This window comes from Plectrocnemia conspersa, unplaced genomic scaffold, assembly GCF_051122295.1.
Source record: "Plectrocnemia conspersa isolate PC_06_02 unplaced genomic scaffold, ASM5112229v1 ptg000002l, whole genome shotgun sequence".
NCBI classification, from domain to species: Eukaryota; Metazoa; Arthropoda; class Insecta; order Trichoptera; family Polycentropodidae; genus Plectrocnemia; species Plectrocnemia conspersa.
The window spans coordinates 19,536,934-19,557,312 of NW_028277166.1; the positions used below are offsets into that span (position 1 = coordinate 19,536,934).

Here is a 20,379-nt window from a genome sequence, read left to right on the forward strand (position 1 = left end):
TATACACTGTCCATTCTCTATTTTTGTTACATACCATATTCGCCTAGGTTTGGTTTTGATCAAAATGTTTTTCCATTCTGGTCACTGGTTATGTACACATATTTATATATTATTTATTTTTCACCCTAAATACTAAATAAATATATAGCGTATTTTTTTAATTGTTTATTGACTCAAAATTGTATTATTAATTATAATAATAACGATACAAAAGATAATATAAAGAAATTCAGCAAACAAGTTAATGGATGTACGTAAAAAAATGATAAAAGCTTCATCTAATTTATCATTCCATCGGCAGAATGTTTCAGTCGAATACAAATAATTGGAATTTGATTATTGCAATGAGAGATTTTCTTCCTTGATTTGATTTTATGTTATGCTTAATATAAAACAAATAGAAAGATAAGTTTTTTTAAAAGTTAGTATGTTTTTAAAAATGCTATACATTCCAAATTATTTTTTTGATATGGTAAAAAAATGATGGAATACGTTCGTATGTATCGTATAAAATACATTATTCTAAAAAAATGTGCGCGAAGCAATATTGTCGTAAATAGACTAGATTGTATAGTCATCAGCCTTGTATCTTACATATTTTTTTAGTTGACTAGTTTATATATTTATTTACATATAAATATTTTTTGCTAGACTAGAAGACTTGCACGCGATGGTTCTCCCTATCGCAAACGATTATATTTCCATTAGACATGACTGCAATTCCTTCCAAGCCCTTGAACTCTGCATCTCCGGAACCCCAAGATCCGAAAGCCCTCAAGAAGGTACCATCAGGGTGGAAGATCTGAATTCTATTGTTTCCGGAATCGGCCACACAAATGTATCCTTGATCGTCAACGGCGACGCCCCTGGAAATTCAACAAAGTTTGGTTTAATTTAACCGGCACAGGTAATAAAGTATAGGTCCGATAGGGTCAGGTGACAAATGGAGGTCAACATTCACCCACGTTCATTAAGCCATCCGGGGACAATAATCGTAAATTTGTTACGACAATAAAATAGATTTGCTGACGCTGATGGGATGAGCCGGAATGGCCGCGTTTGGCTTTGTTACAATTGTGATTTAAAAATTATGGGCCTATATAAATAATTAAGAGGAATTCGGTGCGATGTTTAAAGGGTTGTTAAAGTAATGTAACACAGTGTTTTGTTATGTGAACATATTTTAAACGTAAATAAAGGCAATGTATAAATAAAGTGTTACAATAGCCTGTTTTTGCATATACTAATTGCTTGAAGCCTAATGAAAATATTTGGATTAAATATTTCATGGAGTGCACCTACCAGCTACGATATTACAAAATTGAAATATTTTATGTATTGTACTGTATATATATATATATACATATGTACATTTTATATAAATATTATCATTGGGAAACATTTAGCTTTTCATTTGAGAATTTTTGATATTATGTATATATATATGTATATGTATATGCATATGTAAAACCTAGTTTGATTTTTATTTATCATCACAATTCATTAAAAGGAAAAGCTTGAAAATCCTAATTTATGATGCTTGTTAAAAAGTACAATTAAAATTATTAAATAATTTCCGATTTCAAACATTACATTTTAATTAAAAAAAATAAAATTTATTTGGGATTCAATCCCAGATTTTTTTTAAATATATATAAATATAGTCTACGAAAATTAATTGATTTTATTTTTCAATTTTACAATAAATATTCATGAATTTTCTTGTGGTTAATAATACACTCTATTAATTTACCACAATAATAAGAAACGTTTATTTATACAATAAAAAATGCGATTTATCTATTTACAGAAAAATAGTATTTTTTGGCGTTTTTTACTTAAAAATAAAATGTTAAAAAAATTACAATTAATTTTTTGTCAATTTTTTTTAATATTTGAAAAAAAAAAATTTTTAATAGCTATTTATTGTTATATGCACAACGTAACTTTTTGTTAAATTTTAGCAGTTAGCATTCAAAATAAAATATACTAAAATATAAAATATATTACAAAACGAGGCATTTTTTAAGTCAGTACTCATAGTATTTTATTATTAGTGCGATAGATCAGTGGTATGTTATAAGTACTTTACTACTACCTGAAAGACATGGGTTCGATTTTAGGTGAAGCTTACTGATTTTTTAATTTCAAAGTGCATGGAAGATATGTATATACCAATAATTCCGATCATCATAGATTATAGTTTTTTTTAGATTTTTAAAAGCTCACAGATAAATAGTGTAATGAATATTTGGTATAAAATAGATGTGTTATATCTAGCCATTTTTAAAAAATATTTTTTTTTAATTTTATTATATTGTATTTATTACCGTTTTCAAGCTTTTTTAAAAGAGTTAAAGTATTTTATTTTTAAATAGCCGCTATTTTGAAACTAGAAGGTGGACTAGGTTGACTGACGAAATAAGTCAAAATATTTTCAAGATCTATTAAAAAAAAGTTTATGTGATTAAAACTACAGCAGTTTGTTTCTTAAAATTCATTGAATTCTGCAGAATTGAGAAACAAATGGATAAAAAAAACATTTTTTTAAATTCTTAATATAGAACGTTTTTAAGACTTCTTTTATCTTTACTTTGAATACCCTTTTTAAAACAGTATGGCTGATTAGAACAACAAACTCAGCTGAGATATTAACGAGATCTATTCAGATTTTTAAAATAAGTTTTATGTTGCTGTGTTTAAAATAAAGGGCTGGTATCAGGTCCTTTAAAATCACATAAATGACAAAAAATATCAAAGTATGTTTTATAAATTTAATTTTTTTTAAAAGTTTTTTTCAACGGCATAACGATATTTTAAAATTTATAAATAGTTGCCATTTTAATCGCAACAAGATGGGGGTAAGCCGAGATACATATATAGGGTATATTTTAAAAAATGTCTATACGATTAAAACTACGGAAGTTATCGATTAAATTTGATTAAATGTTACGAAAATGTATTACCTTTTATTTTCTAATATAATACGTTTTAGACCTCTTTACTTTCTCAATGTTTTAATTAATCATTTTCGACATTGAAAAAATGGAAGAAAAAACATTTTTTAATTCCTAATATAGAACCTTTTAAAGACTTTTTTTAAGACAATATCCATTTCTTAAGCAAGATGGCTGATCAGAATAATTTTAAAACCCACCTGAGATATTGACAAGGGCTTATTTAACAATAACTTTTATGTTGATAATAATCAGCAGTTACCATGTCCTTAAAAACTACATGAATGACGACAAATGTGAAAAATATGTCTTTTTTTGAAATTTTTTTAACGGCGTTACATTTTTTTTGAGTTTATAAACATCTGACATATTGCAACAAAATGTCGGTTCAGGCTAATTAAGTTAATTTTCCTTAGCTATAATTACAATTAAATCGATCTAGGTCGTGCATAATGACATTTATTGACTGTAAGCTCTAATATTATTTTGTAAGAAATCAAAAGCATATGTCACTGATTCACAGACTTCTCACAAGTTATTGGTTTTTAATTGTGTTTACTTGACATTAGACTAATTTCTGTCGTTTTGCAATAATACAATTACTAAAGTGATTTTTATACAATAGATATAATAAATAAAGTGATTTTTATACAATTCCATAGATATATATATTATACAATTAATATAAACAAAAAAGCTACTTTATATTTAGAATCTTAGTTCTGATGCACTGTTGAGTGGCAGCTCTGATGTTTATTAAGTTATTATAGATTTTATCTCAATCATTTGCCAATTGCAGTTAAATTTATGAGTGTAAGTGTCATTAAAGTTTTCCGTCTCTAAGACCGAAGAAGATACGCGGTGAAATAGAGCTGGCAGGCGACCAAAAATGCGATCGAATATTTAAATACCCCTCGGAGATCGGCTGGAATAGAAATAGCACTTCGAGAAGACTCTCCCGAGAAGAAAGTGTCATTTGATACGGGCTCGAGCGTCGTCAACTAAGTAAATTTGTGTCAAAAAAAATCCTATGTTTTCATTCAAAGCTATTACCGTTATATCGTCTTATACATTGCGCTCGATCGGTTTTCTTTACAAACTAGAATTACAACGCGGGCGTAATTAAGAACCTAGATAGGGTGAGAGGTAATTCCGCGAACAACAAGAGAATTAGAAAGTATTTCCTGAAAAGTTTGCAGCAAGCAGGTGCGGGACTTCGCAGGTAAGATTTTCGAAAACTGTTTTAAAGAGTATTTATAAAGCTACCGCCAAAGAAGATCCTCGTTTTCGAGTTTTCGTTTTTAATATTCATAAGGTGATGTTTGAGAATTCTAATTGCCTCTAGGAGGCGGGAGAGAAGGACCAAATTATAATTGTGACTTAAATGCGTTATGTTGCCGCTAATACCTTGGGAACTTGAACTGTCCTTCCTCGGAGCCCTCGGCGCCGAAAGAGGACAGAACTCTTCCGTTCACGTCGAATATCTGCACCCTGTGGTTGTTGCTGTCTGACACTATGACCCTGTTCGTGTTGCTCACGGCTATGTAGTGCGGATGTTCCAGTTGTCCGGCTTTGTGGCCAAACGATCCAAACTTTCCGACAAATGTGCCGTCAGATTGGAAAACCTGTGTATAACAAAACAACAAAACATTTGTATTCAAACTCAAATCATAACATCGATAGCAAATTACAAACAAAGAGGATGTTTAGAAAATATTAATTATTTAATATTAAACATACATATTTTTAATTATTTTTACAAAAAAAATATACGTTGATTTGTGTGATTTTTTTCTAGCATCTCATTTAAAAATTTGCTTAAAAAATAGTTTTATAAAGAAAAACACATTTGAATTTTGTGCATAACTTACACACAAAAGAGATTAAACTTAATAAAAAAAAAAAATTTATTCCTATTAAAATAATAATTACTTTAGATTATAAATCAACTAATAGATAACAAATATCCATAAATATAATCTGAATACTATTTAATGATTTTGAAAGTGAAATTAAATTTAAAGCACAATATTTAATTTTAAATATTACTAGGTTAAATTTTTAAGAAAATAATTAACGTATTAGCTATATTTTTAAATTTGTGTTTTATTTATATTTAAAATTTTTTTTTACATAAAATAATTTTACTGATACATATATAAGGTAATCTCAACATGAATGTCGTTTTATTTTAATTCAAGTTTTAAAAGTCATTCGTGCTTTGGTAGATTCACATATGGACCCTACTTTCTAATATTTAAAGAAAACATTGGACCCCAAAATTCACGGTGTCAGAATTTTTACCAATTAAACAATTTATACATAACCACATGTTTTATAAATTTCTTAAAAAAATCGGAAGCTTTTGTAAAAAAATTAAAAACGTTTATTAGGTAATAGGTGATTGATTAGATATGAAAAAAAAATTTTATGCTAATAGAATTAAAATATAACTGAGAGGTGGGAGAAGGTTTAAAACAAAAATAAACATTTCAAAGTGATTATTTTGTTGCAGAAAATAAACGACGTCAAAATTACCTAACATAAAAATTCAATTAAAATAATCTAATAAAACAATTAAAATCCTGTAATTTGATGTATGTATCAGGTTAAAAACATTAAATTTTGTAGCAAAAATAAGATTGTTTAGATAAGATACAGATTAAAGTAAATCTTTTCTATGCAATTAAATTATTTATGTTCCTGTCCTATGATATTATTGAATCATCTTTATTGCATTCCTAATTATATTTTTAAAACACCATTTTAATTATCATTAGGTCTCTATCAATTTAATTAAATCAATATCATAAAATCAAATTATTCAATTTAGTCTGATTAATTACTAGTTTTACATTTTATTACATTGAGCACATTGCGATAAAACGTTATCTTAATATCTCCGTAATGAATTCATTACTCCAGTTCGTTCAATTAAGAAATGCCATTCAACGCTGCCTTTGATCCCGGAAAGCACAAATTAAAAGTTAACCGTGAAAGGAAAGTGGTCTTACCGCTTTTCAATCGGCCTGATTGTAAATTATTGTCGTTGTTAAATTGAAAACTGATTGCATTGTTCGACTTTACGGCCTGCCATCCGATTCGAAATTAAAGATAAAACGCAAACGTGAGCGCAGTTTAATTTGATTCATGCGCTTGGAAAGACTTTAATTGGCAATAATAGTGAAATGGGATAAAATTTCTTTGAATACGTACTTGAACCCTGTGGTTTTCCTTGTCGCATACGTAGATAAATCCTAGAGCGTCGGTCGTTATGCCCCACGGATAGTTGAAACGTCCATCGGCGGCACCTTGGCTTCCAAATGATCTCAAGAAGCGACCAGATGGATCTAAAACCTATAAAATAAATACAATTTTAATACCATATAATAGTAGTTATATTGTAGAATTATCATAAAATAGTTGTAACATTAATGATCATGCTTTAAAGCAGTGTTCTTAACTTTTTTCGTCATTATCTTACGACACACATCTTTATGATTCTGGCTTAAAAATTTTTAGGGACTGGACTAAAATATATATTAAATTTTTCAAATTTAACTTTTAACTTGTTTGTAGTAAACTTATAATAAAACATGTTAAGCATAATTTAAAATACTTCATTTTATTAATGGTATTCATAGCTATTTTTAGTCATACAAAATATGCATGTCGATGTTAGAAAAACATAAATATGTCACAAGTTGCTTTTGTGCTCAACAAAAATTCAATTCAGAATCAGAATTCAGACTACAACAGCGAAGCTAAGAGAAAACAGCAGATTTTACTTTGACTGTCAGATTTGGACTAACCAAAGTTTTAACTTAATTTTCAAGGTAAGACTACATCAACGTCATAATAAGAAATTTAGCCTGTTGAATGCATTTCGCGAAAACCAAATTGTTCGTTTATAATTTTAGTACTGAAAAATTATTTCAGACACAATAATACAAATATTTTAAATGGGTTATTTATCAAATATAATATATAGAAGGCTAATGCGACGATAATTTATCAGAATGTTTTTATAAAATTTATTTTTCAGATTTTTTAGATGGATATTGTCAGTTTTTCTATACTTAACATAGGGCAATACCCCAATAATAAGCATGTATTACTTATTTTAAATGAGTAGTTTTTATATTAAGATGTTATCTAATCTATAACTGATTTATAAATCTTACAAATTATAAATCTCGCATATTGAGAACATGCGCTTGTAAGCAATTCTAAATTATAAATGCTACAATTTGATTTTAAATCTCTCTGTAAACTCAAAATAAAAGCTTTTGATGGAAGTGCCAAAAGTTTTCAAGTTTATTTTTCATAAAGTTTCCTCAAAGTAATGGATAAACCCTTCGCGGGTTCCTCAAAGGTCAAATTTGGGTCCTCTGCTCTTTACGTTATTTATTAACGACATTAACTCAGCAGTAACAATTACAAGTTTTCTCGATATGCATATGGACTCCTTTCTACAGAGTAATTTAAATTCTCTATGGAAATGGACTTTTCGCAACTGTCTGTTTTGGACTATATTGTTGTAATACCATGTATTGTTTTTTTACTATTGTGATGCATACACAATGTTCTTAATTTAATTTAAATATATAAATAAAACAAATAGAACTACATGTAAATATTATATGCAACATAAGAAGAACAATGCTTCTTACCTGAATACGATGATTGTATCTATCGGCTATAATGTATTGGCCTATGCGGTTTACAGCAACTCCAGCCAGACAATCGAATTCTCCTTCTCCGCTACCGTAAGAGCCGAACTCTTTCATGAATACCCCATTACTGTCGAATACTTGAACTCTGTGGTTGGATGAATCTGCAACCACCATGGTGTTATCAGGACCCACGGCAATGCCGCGAGGCCATGTAAATGATCCGGGCTCGCTCCCCCGGCTCCCCACCTGGCACACAAAGCACATAAAATATGTATTTACTCTTTGAAAACTTTTCCCATGTAGTGTTAATGAAAAAAACTTTTATTGTTGCAGTAAGACATTACTTTAAACAGCTGCCGCCGCTTTTGCAGATATTGGCTCCTAGGGGAGGAACCTGCTGCTGCGAAACCTATAAAAGAAATTGCATTAGTATCGCCTTTCGCAAAAATAACTACTGTGCTATATCTGATGACCCAAAAAGAAGCATGCAAACATTGCGCGATATAAAATATATAATATATTTAAAACTCACGTGAAATTATTACGTTATTTCATATGTGACCTATTTTAATCATTGAACAAAGCGACAGAAGACACAAATAATATCGATATGGGAATCGCTAGCCAGAAAACTGTCAGCTTCAAAATATTTGTACCAGTGAAATTGACCTTGTCAAAGCTATTCCACTAATAACTGTACAAGCATTCGGAATAGACGCTAGAGACCATTGTTATAAAAGCTTAACAACATTAAAATTCTATCAAATAATTAAAAATAAGTTATATTTAATTAATATCGTGCGAATTAATCAAAGGCATAGACGCACCATTTAAAAGTTTCTCTTTACAATATATTATAATTTTCTGTAACTCGACAATTAACTGCTACCATTTTTAAAGATCAATAAATTAAGAAAAGGAAACTAAAAAAAATATTATTTAACAAAATCGGAAAAAAGTAAAAAACAATCAGCAGATATAGAAAAGAAAGACTACGCCATTAGAAGGTCGTATTTAACAACTTACAAATAAATTAAGATATCTATATTTCAGATACTTTTTAATATTAAATAAAATATATAATATTAAAAGGTCATCTGAAAAATTTACAGCTATTGCAAAAAACTGAATTATACTATATTTTATAAAAATATTTTTTTAATAGGTCGATTTTATTTTTAGAATGTTTATGTCTAAAAAAGTCATATTCTTAAAAAGAATAGAGAAAAATAGTGATGAAATTTAGTAATAAATCCAAAAAGACGGTCACAAGTAATGGACATATTTACAATGCTTTTTGTACAAAAAATTTAGGTCATCAGAGTGTATTGAATGTAATTTTACCTGCTGCCACTGCTGTAGCTGCTGTAGGGGAGATGGGGGAGCCTGCCGCGTTTTTTTGGTCGTCGTCAGAGCTGTTTAATTCGTTTGCCGCTCTTAACGGCAGGCCCAAAGATAAACGACGAGCTGCTGATGACGAAGAAGGAGATAAGCCCCCACTAGTGCCACCGTCGCGCTCCCTATCCTTCGCTGCTCTATTTCCATACTTGCTCTTCAAATAGCGAGCCCATGAGCTAAGAGCAGCTCCATCCTTTTCAGTTCCGGTTGTGGTGGTACGCTCCGGTGAGTTCTCTCTAGATTTCAACGCGTGAGATGATCTACTTCTTGCTAACTCAGAACCGCTAGCAGAAGTACCGTATTTCGATGCCAAATATGCTGATGGCGATGCTGTCGTTGGTGACATAGGTTCGTCAACATCTTCATCGTCGTTTGCACCGAAACCCGTGTGACTGCTTCTACTTCTTGCCAAGCGATTACGGCGTTCTTTCAGAGCTAAGTATCTTGATCTTCCAGTCTGGTTTCTATCGTCGTCTTCTTTCGGAGACGCGTAATCTTCTTCAACTGGCGCTGCAGTGGTCTTTCCTCGATTTAAAAAACGACTCGTGTAACTACTAGCAGTTCCGCTTGCTCCATATTTAGACGATGCTGGTTCTTCTTCGGCAGGGGTCGGCCTAGTTCTGGTGTAAGTTCTAGGTGGTGTCGTTTCTTCCGGTCTCGTATATGTAGTTCTGCTAAGGGGCGATCCGTCTTTTTGTGCTTTGTTTTCTTGAGCTGCTTCTCTAGCGTTAGAGCTGCGAGCTAGCAATGGACCGATGTCACTTTTAGCCATGGCTTGAGTTTCAGCCTGTTTGGTAGGAGTCTCTTCTTCGCTTTCTTCTGAAGAATCTGTCTCTTCTTCGGAACTGGTGTCAGACTCTGCTGGCTTTGGCGGTTCTGGGGTAGGGGTCGGTCTATTAGCTCCCCCTAGGAAACGGCTTTGGAAGCGCTGCGCACCAGCTGCTGCTCCAGCACCTCCAGCGGCGTTAGCACTCGCGGGTGTCGCAGTGCTTGCGGCAGACACAGAAGTAGGGATGCTACTGATTTCTTTTTTCTCTGGTTCTGTGGAAGATAAAGAAGGTTTTGGTGGTTTTCTATACTTTTGTAATAAATCGCCTGAAAAATATTTTTTTTTAATTTCTTCTATCGAAAATGCCGCACCTGTGTTCTTGGGAGGAGCCGGTGTAGCGGGGACGCTTTCGGAGGAGGTGCTGGAGTCAGAGCTATCAGACCTTGCGGGCATCTTATAAGATGGAGATTCTGTCCTTCTAGGGACACTACCAGCTTTGGGACTTGTCGGTTGTTGTGGGGCAGGTTTTGGTGTTGGTTGTTGTGGTGAGCCAGCTGACTCGTCAGATTCTGCTTCGCTCGACGCCTAGGAAATGTATTGATATTATCCGTCTGTCTGTAGTTGTTATCGCTATCTATATTCAACAAGTATGTGCAGTCTATTTGTGTATTCAAGTGTGGTTTTTTAACATGTGAGTGTGGATCTATTCTTTGTACAATTAACTAGGCAAAAAGCAACACAATACAAACACGTAAATCTACATTTATTCTTCTTCCACACTCACCTCCCTGGAGGGTCGCCTACGACGTTCTTCCTCTTCGGGTCGTGTCTTCAGAGCGGCCACGCGATCTGCAGCAGGTCTCTCTTCGGGCGTTGAAGATGTTGCTCCTTTATTTTGACGTTTAATTCTTGCAATTTCGTCTTCTTCGCTCACCTGTCTTTGAGCTGGAGGAGGAACTGTCTTCTTTAGGGCGGGCTTAGCAGGCGGTGGTGCTAGAGCTGGTGGTGGGATTGGGGCAGGTGTCTCTTTGACAATTTTTTTCTTACCTCCATCACATTCTTGAAGACGCTTCATGACTCTAGGGGAATCGGTCAAGCGGAATATTCCACTCAAAGGTCCACGAGCAACATCTTCAGTATCAAGAACGCGTTCCCTTTCCTTTTCCTTCGTTGCGTTCGCATCAAATTTAACAGCACGGCTACTTTGCTCATTATCAGAATCGTCTCCTTGCGTACTACGAACAAACCGAGATCTAAAACGACGAGGTCTAGAGCTGTCATCGTATCCGTAATCGTCTCCATATTCGGTTCCAGTGCGACCATATCTATTTTCATATCGATCGGCAGCGACAGCTGGTTGTGGTTTTCGATCGCCAAATTTCCTACCGCCTAACAGTGGTTCATCTGCATCTCCATATCCACGAAGCTCTTCTTGTTGTCTAAACTGTGAAGCTAATCTATGGTCACTCTTGGAACGCATAAGACCTGGTCCACTTGATGGTTGCAGCATGCTACTTCCAACGGAGCCAGTAGTAGTAAAGCCTGTGTTAGCTGTGTTAATGTTTAGCTCTCCATAACCGGCGACGTGCAAAACAAGTTGATTAGGATCGTGAGTCATGATGAATCTGACACGTCTACCGTAATCGCTAGCTTCATATTCAAAGTTTCTGATGAACTCAACCGTCTTCAAAAATATCTCTTTAGCATCCATCAATTCTACGTCGTCCCATTCTACATCTTCATTGATGTGCTTATCAGCTAAATCACAATTGCTTGTGATGTTAGAAATTTCCAATTCTAGATTATCTTTTAAATTTGAAAGATTTCTTAGCTCGGTGCCGACGTATCTATCGATTTCGGCTCTGAGAACTTCTGTGCGGTCTTTCAGAGCCTTCAAAAGTCTTCTGTGTATTTCGTCTATTTCTTCAGCTACTGAAGAACAGTTCGTTTGAAGACTAAGAGTGTTCTTCTCCACTACTGCTAAAATATCTTGCAAGCGATGTATGCCTCTCCTGACTTGATTGTTAATTCTTGAGATTTCTCTACGCAAGATATCCATGTGAGCTCCTTTGCAATCACTGCAAACTTTTTTATCGCAATGCCCACAGATGTTACAGTACGACTTTTCAGAACAAACGTTGCATCTTTCCATGATCTGTCCCGCTGTAGGATCTGGCAACTCTCCTGATATTTCTATGTGGAGTTCTAAAAAGCGTTGAAGGGTGACGTTGGTCGGAAAGCCTTGAACACCTTGATATGGTATACGATGCTCGGCTCTGCATTCCGGACATTTCACCTAAAACATTTCAAAATATATGCATTAGATAAAGTGTTTGTATAGGTGGAATATATTAAAATTTGCTAAAATTTTCATGGAGTAGATAGACAGAAAACACCTGTTTATGGCAGTTGACCAAACGGTTTTATCGATTTAGAAAAAGCTCTTCGCTAAGCATATTTAATAAAGCGATACGAAATAGGGACGTCGTAAATCACTGCGTAGTATTAAAACCGCATTTTTCTTGTGCGCCCCATCTGATTTAAGGATCCGTTTTAATGAAAGTTTAGCCGCTATCCTTATCTTCTGGCTATATATCAAGTATTTTTTAAATAATATATTTTACCTGTCTCCTGACATAGTCGACCAAGCCGTCCATGCAGGGTTCCATGCAAAAGCTGTGCTGGCATGGTAGCAACTTTGGGTTTCGGTACCGGTCCAAACAGACGCAGCACGTCAAAAGCTGTTCAAACTGCTCCATAATGATTTTTTCTTAAGTTAACCTGTGAACAATACATCAATAAAAATTGTTAAAATAAAGACTTTGATCAGTGGAACGTGTAATTTTTGCGTTATTAAGAATATACCTCAAATTTTGCTTTCATCATAAAAAGAATTTGCGAACCTATACTTTCATGTATTTTAAAAGTCTAACCAATGAATTTATAACATAAAAAGGTTCTGATTAACATATATACATGTGTATTGAGTAAAAGTTTCGTACGTTATCGATTACGCGTAGTTTGATACGTTAAAAGCAACCCCCCAGAGGTGGTTTGGCTTTCGTTTCGCAAAGCATAGTATAAAGAGAACCTTTAACTTTGCAGAGCCAATAATAAATACGTAAATTGAAAAGTTTGTTTTAATTTTATTACCCGCTTATAAATATATTAGTAAAAAACTGTTTATATTATATGTTGCATTAAGCGTTTGCTTTATTATATGCAGGAAGTTGAAAAATACTCGGCGGTCGTAAAATGTTTAATCCAAACTTTTGCAAACTCGAATTTTTACAGCGTCAGATAACAGCGGAAGTGCATGGCAAAAATTTTACGATTAACCGTAAAATTATGGTTGTAAAAGTGAAAGGCGGTAATTGCCCTTATCCTTACTAATCATACTCTAAACTTTGTCATAGTATTATATATATATATCTTCAATAGTGACGCTTATATTTTTAATCATATCTATAAAATTTAAATCTACAATATACAACTTTTAGTGCTTAAACTTTAACTAGAATTTAAAAATGACCTAATAATTGTATATAACCAGATAAACTTCAATACATACACATATAATTTTCATGTATTTGAAATTCGAAATATTTCTTTTTCAGTAATTTTAAAATTTAAAGGTAATCATAAAATTGGATCTCACTACCGGATTTTGCATAATATATATTTTTTTATTATTAAGTTGATTTCGATTATATAATTTATAAAAAATATAATAATATAAAACTGATTTCTACCGATTTTGATGTTTACAATTTTGTTACTAGTTAAAATATAATAAATAAAAAATTAAATTATAAAATAAACGTTGGGGTTATAATTTAAAACAAACTAAAAAGGTTGGGAGAAAGTAAAAAATAAACTCTAGCATAAGTGCTAATTTAGCTATATTTAGTTAAAAATCTGAAAACATCTATTTAAAAAAAATATTTTTATATTATTTTCTAATATGAAAATTTCAATGTAAAAAATATTGGTCTAAGAGGCGTATTGGCGGTAAGCCCTTTAGAGCGAAGTTCCTAAATATGCATATTTTATTTAGGCTTAGAGTTTAGATGCCCAAATATTCAATGTTAGTTTTCTGGGCCCGGTTCACTTTAAAGAGATGGAGTCAAATTTTGTAAACATTTTGTGTTCATTTTTAAATTTTTTTTTTTTTCTACGTGATTTTAAATTTCAGCTTCTTGAAAAACTTTTAAAAATATTTTAAAATTCTGTTGTGTTATAAATTTAATTATTTTTCGACGGATTTTTCTAGTTTTAAAAGTAACTTCTTAAAATTTAAAGTTTGGTCCATTTGAATCAACCAGTTGATAAGTTCAAACAAAAATGGGATTTCAACTTTTCTAAAAATGGATCAATAATGAGACGTATTCTAGCAAAGATAACAAGCAACAGTTAAGCTTACCTTAAAAAAAACAATTTTAACCAAAGAGAATAACAGAGAATCTGCTGCAAATTAAAGAATCAATCGAAAATAGATTGTTTTATAACAAAAAATATGATTAGCGTATTGTTCTTGCGTACCTAATCAAAAACATTAGGCTGAAGATATTAATACTAAAAATTGTTTTATATAAAATATGAATGATTCATGGATTATACATAAAAAACTATTTGATACGGTCTCTGAAAAAAATTCTTATTACTTTTAGTGAATGTGAACGCAGATTTTCGCAGATAAATATAATTTCCATTCCTAGAAGAGCTAGATTAAAAACTAAAACAGTTTCAGCACTTTTCTTTATTTGTCAAGGAAAGGAGTCGAGAAGATTTATCAGACGAGATATGGACAAAACCTTGAAATTTTTTATGAAAATTTGTCTTAAATACAACATATTAAATTTATATTAGAAACTGAGTATAGCATTTTTATAATAAAATGTTGCTAAAATGTGAATTTCGGTATCTTTTTCATACGAAAATAGTGTATGTTAAATTCCATATACGCATATAAATTCAGATTTTCTCGAACTAATAATATCTTCGTTACCCATTTTATCGATTTTTTAACATATTTTTTTCATTTAAAAGTTTGCCTTAAGATCACAAGAATGGCTGAAAAAGCTTTGTTTTTTCTTCATATTTCAATGCATTCACTTCAAAGTTTTCCAATGCACGCGAGCATCGATATTGCACACGATGTGCTTAAACAAGGAATAAAATATCAAAGGAATGCTCAATGTTTTCCGCCAACTTGCTCTTGTTCTGCAACTTTCATAGATCTATATCTGTTTCGTTGCATTCTATAGAGAAGCTTCGGAAAATTTAAACATCACACGATGCAAAAGGATCACTTTTTTGCATATATGCTACAAGCTTATAACCATAAAATTAATAAACAATTATTTAGGAAATTAATTTATCCATAAAAACCTATAACTTTTAATAAATTATACAGAATTAAAAGTATTTTTAATATAAGCTTCGTATCGTATAATAACTCATTACCGTTTATACTATTTTTAAATTAATTTAATATACCATGTAATGGCTTATAAAAGTCTTATATTTTAATTTAATAAAGACTTAGCACAGGTTAGAAAGTTTGGAAATGATTTATGGCCAGATTACGTGAACGACCGAGAAGTCACGTGCTACTTTCATGGTTTGCTGAATTCAAAATGCATTTTCCTAGAAAGGCATCAACGTTTTCCCATTAGCACTCCTCGGGTCACCAAGCACGAGACTTAATTAGAGTTTGACTGCTGGTGAACAGATTTTTTAATTATTTTTTTTGAGTCATCTAGTGTTTATTTTATACGTTTAAATACACATGTAAACTAATTGGTATATGTTACACTCTGATTTTTAATAGTATAAAATTAATGTATTTTATATGAGATTTTAGTGAAATAAATAATAAGTAATAAATTGTATTACACCTCAATTTACTGAAAACGAAGGAGCTACAATACTAACAAATTTTTTTATACTAAGATATTTGAAAACGTTTTACTGATTAATAAAAAATATTATTTAGAATGAAAGTAAAAATATGTATTATGATTTTCTAATGACACAAAAAGGATTTTTACAAACATATTGCATTTAATACCTTATTATATCGAACTATATGATTTAACCTAAGTATTATTATTCACCGCCGAATAATTAATTCGCATATCAAACAGTACATTATTTAGTGCGTTATACAATACACACTGTAAATTTTCAGTAAATGTAGTGGCATTTTTAGGAAATGCCTGCCCGCGTTTGTAATTTTTCCATTATCATCGTAATATATTAAAGAGCATTGTAGTTTTAACAGTGTGCCATTTATTTCGCTCACGTACCAAACGCTTCGGCCGCTTTCCATTTATTAAATTGGTAAATTAAACCATTAATCTCGCATCGAACCAGAACCGAATATTTGCGGTTCGATATTTTCGCTTAAACAATACGATTAATCAAACTAAACAGGCGCCCACTTTACAATCGGTAAAGTTTCCAACGGAACGTTTAACCGAGAACCCCTTAAAGAGTGTTTTTATACTTTACGCAATTATTTTAAAGTTGATGCTCTCAATCTTATATGGATTAAACAAACCAGATTGACCTCTACATACTTAATATACATATCTATTTTATATTTTTAAATGTTAAAATACAATATATAGGTCAAGGTATGGACAACTTTGGGAGTAGCCAGATTAATGCGAAGAGCCGTTCAAAACAAGGTTAAGAGTGTTATTATTTTAAGAAAATGGAAAACAAGAAAGCAACTCTCAAATCATATTAAAATATTATTGACTAAATAACATTGTGTTTTTATTCACATCGATTAAATACCAATCTATATTTATTGCTCATTTTAAATAACTCTATGGTTGTCTACAACATTTTCAATGTCTTATAATAGTACACTTCAATATTATTGTATTGTATTATTTTTACGTTAACTTAATTTTTTTATTTGTATATTAATTATTTAACTATTGAATAAATCAAATGCCAGAGTAAAGTGTTTCGACCTTATTTTAATTTAATTATTACAAATATACTTTATCAATAATTGCTTGTTATTACAAATATTCTTCATTAAATAATCTAAGTTTGGAACAAATTAATCTATTCACAGAAAACTAGTTGAAAATAATATCGATTTTAAGTATTGCGTATAATATCTTTATTTAATTATATAATTTTAATATATTGAGTTTTAAATACTAACTTTAATTATGATCAGCTTATTGAATCGTTTAGTAGTGGTTAGGGTAAAATTAAATTTTAATTAAAAATAATTTTTCAAGTTCATAAAATATACAAAAGTTTATATAACCTATACTAAAAAAAATGACATGAGAAAATAAACTATATGGCTTAAATAAGGTAAAATTCTTAAAGTACACATGTACAATAAAAAAAAATCAACCGTTATAAAAATTGAGATACATACAGAATATTTACAACAATGGAAAAGAGATCTCGAGACAAAATAATTGTGTAATATTATTGTATGGACCACCTGAAGCATATCTATCCTGCGACATTATTAGCTCAATAAATACTCTTTGTTTGGAAAGGACGCAGGCTAAACCATACATTCTACCTTGTTACATTAATATTATTTTTCGACTCTTTGATTACATTTGTAGGTGTATTTAAAATCCAATGCAATTGGCTAATAACATTCTTATCTGCGATTCGCCAGAGCTGAATAAAAACAACATTTTAAAAAAGGAGAGAGTCACAGCAACAGAGACGAACCAACCGAGACACAAGAGACGTCAGTACTCGCTGCTCCAACTAAAACACAGCCGGCAATAATACAACTTGACACGCCAGCGAAGACTCTTTGACTTTCGAGACCTGCCATTTCAACTTCACCACCCGAATGCGCTATTTAAATTATGGTAATTTTTATAAATATCTATTTAGCTGTAAAATCACACCTCTTTGGCCTTAAGATCCGAAAATACCACTAGAAAATATTTTAGCTCGAAAGATCAATATACAAATAATATTTAATTTATTAAAACTGTTGTTAATGTGAAAAAAAATAAATACACTCCCATTAAATTATGGCACTCTTTGTTCGCCGCACACACCTTGTACACCTCTATAATTAATGCGACAATTGTAGCTTTCACGCAAATAATTTATAATAGCGTAAATATATAATATACATACACACACGTGAATAATTAATGTAAATACATAGTGTTTGGATACGTGCATGCATAAACGTAACGGCAGTCTTAAACCACCGTACTAGTAATATTGCAATTACGACCGTGGCTGACAGGAGATCACAGCTTGGGTTGTAATTTATGTACATGGGCCATGCTGTTATCCTGGTTGGTCACTATACTTAATCATTTCAATGGCAGGAAATCGACAGCTATAATGCGATGGCTGTAAAGTGAACTGAGCTTAGCGTCAATCGAAGCTTCTCCTATATATTATAGATGTGTGGTTATTTTCCCATATATTTATTATTAGAGAAAAGCAGTAATATAAAAAGTTTTACTGTAAGCTAAAGAACAAAATAATGCTAATAAAACAAATGACTGTTGATTTATTTTAAATAAAATAAGTTAGGCGACAATGAACTATCTGAGACAACTTTGCGAATCGTATCCATATGATTCACTAATCTTAACAATTAGTGACCAAATAAAAAAATTTTCTATTTTAAAACTATATTGACCATCTATTAATTAAATTTGACATAAAACATCGAGTTTCAATGAGAACTTCTAAATTACACAAAATATAAAAAAATATCGTTTTACATTGATAATATTTGAACTTGACCGCCTTATGAATAATAATGTCAGCGATCGTTTTATTCTATTTTTTCTGGCACTTAAGTGCGCGGTGAATTTTCTTAGCTCTCGTATTCAAATTCGCCCAAAGATAAACAAAAAGCGCCGAATATCCCAGCGGTTGCCATAATAAATATTTGCCACGTCATTAGCCGCCGATAATTTCGATTTATTAATAGCCAAAGCGAGTAATTGCCGAGTTCGTCCGATAGGGGCGCTTTACGCGTAGGTAACGGCCGAATTAATGCTTCTTTTTCGCGCTAAACGGACAATAAAACGAAAATAATCGACCATGAAACATTTAATTTTTCCGCTGCGTAATAGGGGGGATATAACGGTAATTTTATGTGCGCTTGCAGTAATTTGCAACTCCATATTTTAGTTGTGCTACAGAGCTTATATAATACTACTTTATAAACTAGTTTATTATTTAAATTATAGTTGTTTTAGTTAACATGTTTTTTTTATTGTTAACATTGGCCTTGTTTATGTTGATGTTTATAAGAACGGGATGTTACCGATTTAATATTTCTATTTTTATATTAAACTATTTTCCACGATAATGTAAGGATAATAGAATACACACTATTAAGCTCTAAAATTTTTTGCAAGTTTTCTATATGCTAATGAAATCAGTAGTACTCTTTAAACAATACACCCAAATCGGCTATAACTTCTGTGCGATTAATCACATTATCATACATTTTATAGTCAAAATAAAGTGCAGTTCTTATTCTATTTTTTTATGCTAAATGATAATATAATAGCTTATTATCATAAACATGGATTTTCAGCAATAAATTGAGTTTTTTACAAACAATAATGGAATATATTTCAGGAGTTACTTGAGAGTCAATGGCAAAAAGTAAGAATTAGGAATTACGAATGATTAAAAAGCATAAACATTAAATTATAATGCTGCTAAAAGTATAATAGTAGTCATTGTATTTTTTACTAAAATAGTTATTCTACTAAGAATCGAAAAATTGATTTACTAAAATTAAAGTACTATCGCCCAAGAATATGTTTTGCATATTTGTTTCAATTACGAGTAGAATTTGATATGATAATTTATTATTGACAGACACTTTTATAATTTTTTTATGTAAAAGACGAATTTGTTTTAGGTTTCAACACCTGCATATTAGTATAATTGATGTTTTGTTCTAACGACTATCTTAAACAAATAAAACACGTTCAAAAAAAGTAAGGGAACACAGTATTTCTTACAATAATTTAATTGACCAAACAATTGCGTTCTTTATTAAAAATATTGCACATCCATCCTGAAACGCTAACTACCTAAATGTACTACTGAAAAACTACTCTTTGTTTGGAAAGGATGCGCGCTAGACAATACATTCTACCCTACGCGTAATACTATTGCTCTTCTTGTAAATGGTTCATCTAGACCAGGCCTCGGCAACCTTTTTTGGCTGCGGGTAAAAATAATAAAAATGTGACTATTAAAAAGACTATTCGGGTCAGTGAATATTTTTGGTCCTAACAACCTTATATGTGTAACACGTTAAAAAAATTATATTTGCAGAAATGAAATGGGTCACTTCAAATCATCAAACGGGTCACTTGGTGACCCGCGGGTCATAGGTTGCCGAGCCCTGATCTAGACCATTTCTGTTTAAGCGAGTAAATACATTTTTAGAATGAAGAATGGTCCAAAGAGAGGTGCGATTAGCCTGCAAACATCTTAATCTGCGATTTGCCAGAGCTTTTCCTAATTGCATCCCAATACAACTCTCCAACTTTAACCTGACATTTTAATTTTAACGCCT

At 31.4% G+C, this 20,379-nt stretch overlaps 1 protein-coding gene across 4 annotated transcripts in view; it reads right to left on the reverse strand.

Annotated features, from left to right (window-relative positions):
• Positions 1-488: 488 nt before the first annotated feature.
• Positions 489-20,379, reverse strand: part of tn (tripartite motif containing protein thin) — a 79,168-nt gene continuing 59,277 nt past the window's right edge. For all 4 annotated transcript variants that reach the window (XM_088181551.1, XM_088181549.1, XM_088181550.1 and 1 more), the window contains 9 exons: positions 12,425-12,581; positions 10,585-12,096; positions 10,172-10,385; positions 8,978-10,072; positions 7,978-8,042; positions 7,631-7,879; positions 6,174-6,314; positions 4,365-4,582; positions 489-866 (listed from right to left, as the gene is read on the reverse strand). In XM_088181551.1, coding sequence (XP_088037677.1) covers positions 653-866; positions 4,365-4,582; positions 6,174-6,314; positions 7,631-7,879; positions 7,978-8,042; positions 8,978-10,072; positions 10,172-10,385; positions 10,585-12,096; positions 12,425-12,559 — 3,843 coding nt within the window. In that variant the 5' untranslated portion in view covers positions 12,560-12,581 and the 3' untranslated portion in view covers positions 489-652. The remainder of the gene's footprint in view (positions 867-4,364; positions 4,583-6,173; positions 6,315-7,630; positions 7,880-7,977; positions 8,043-8,977; positions 10,073-10,171; positions 10,386-10,584; positions 12,097-12,424; positions 12,582-20,379) is intronic.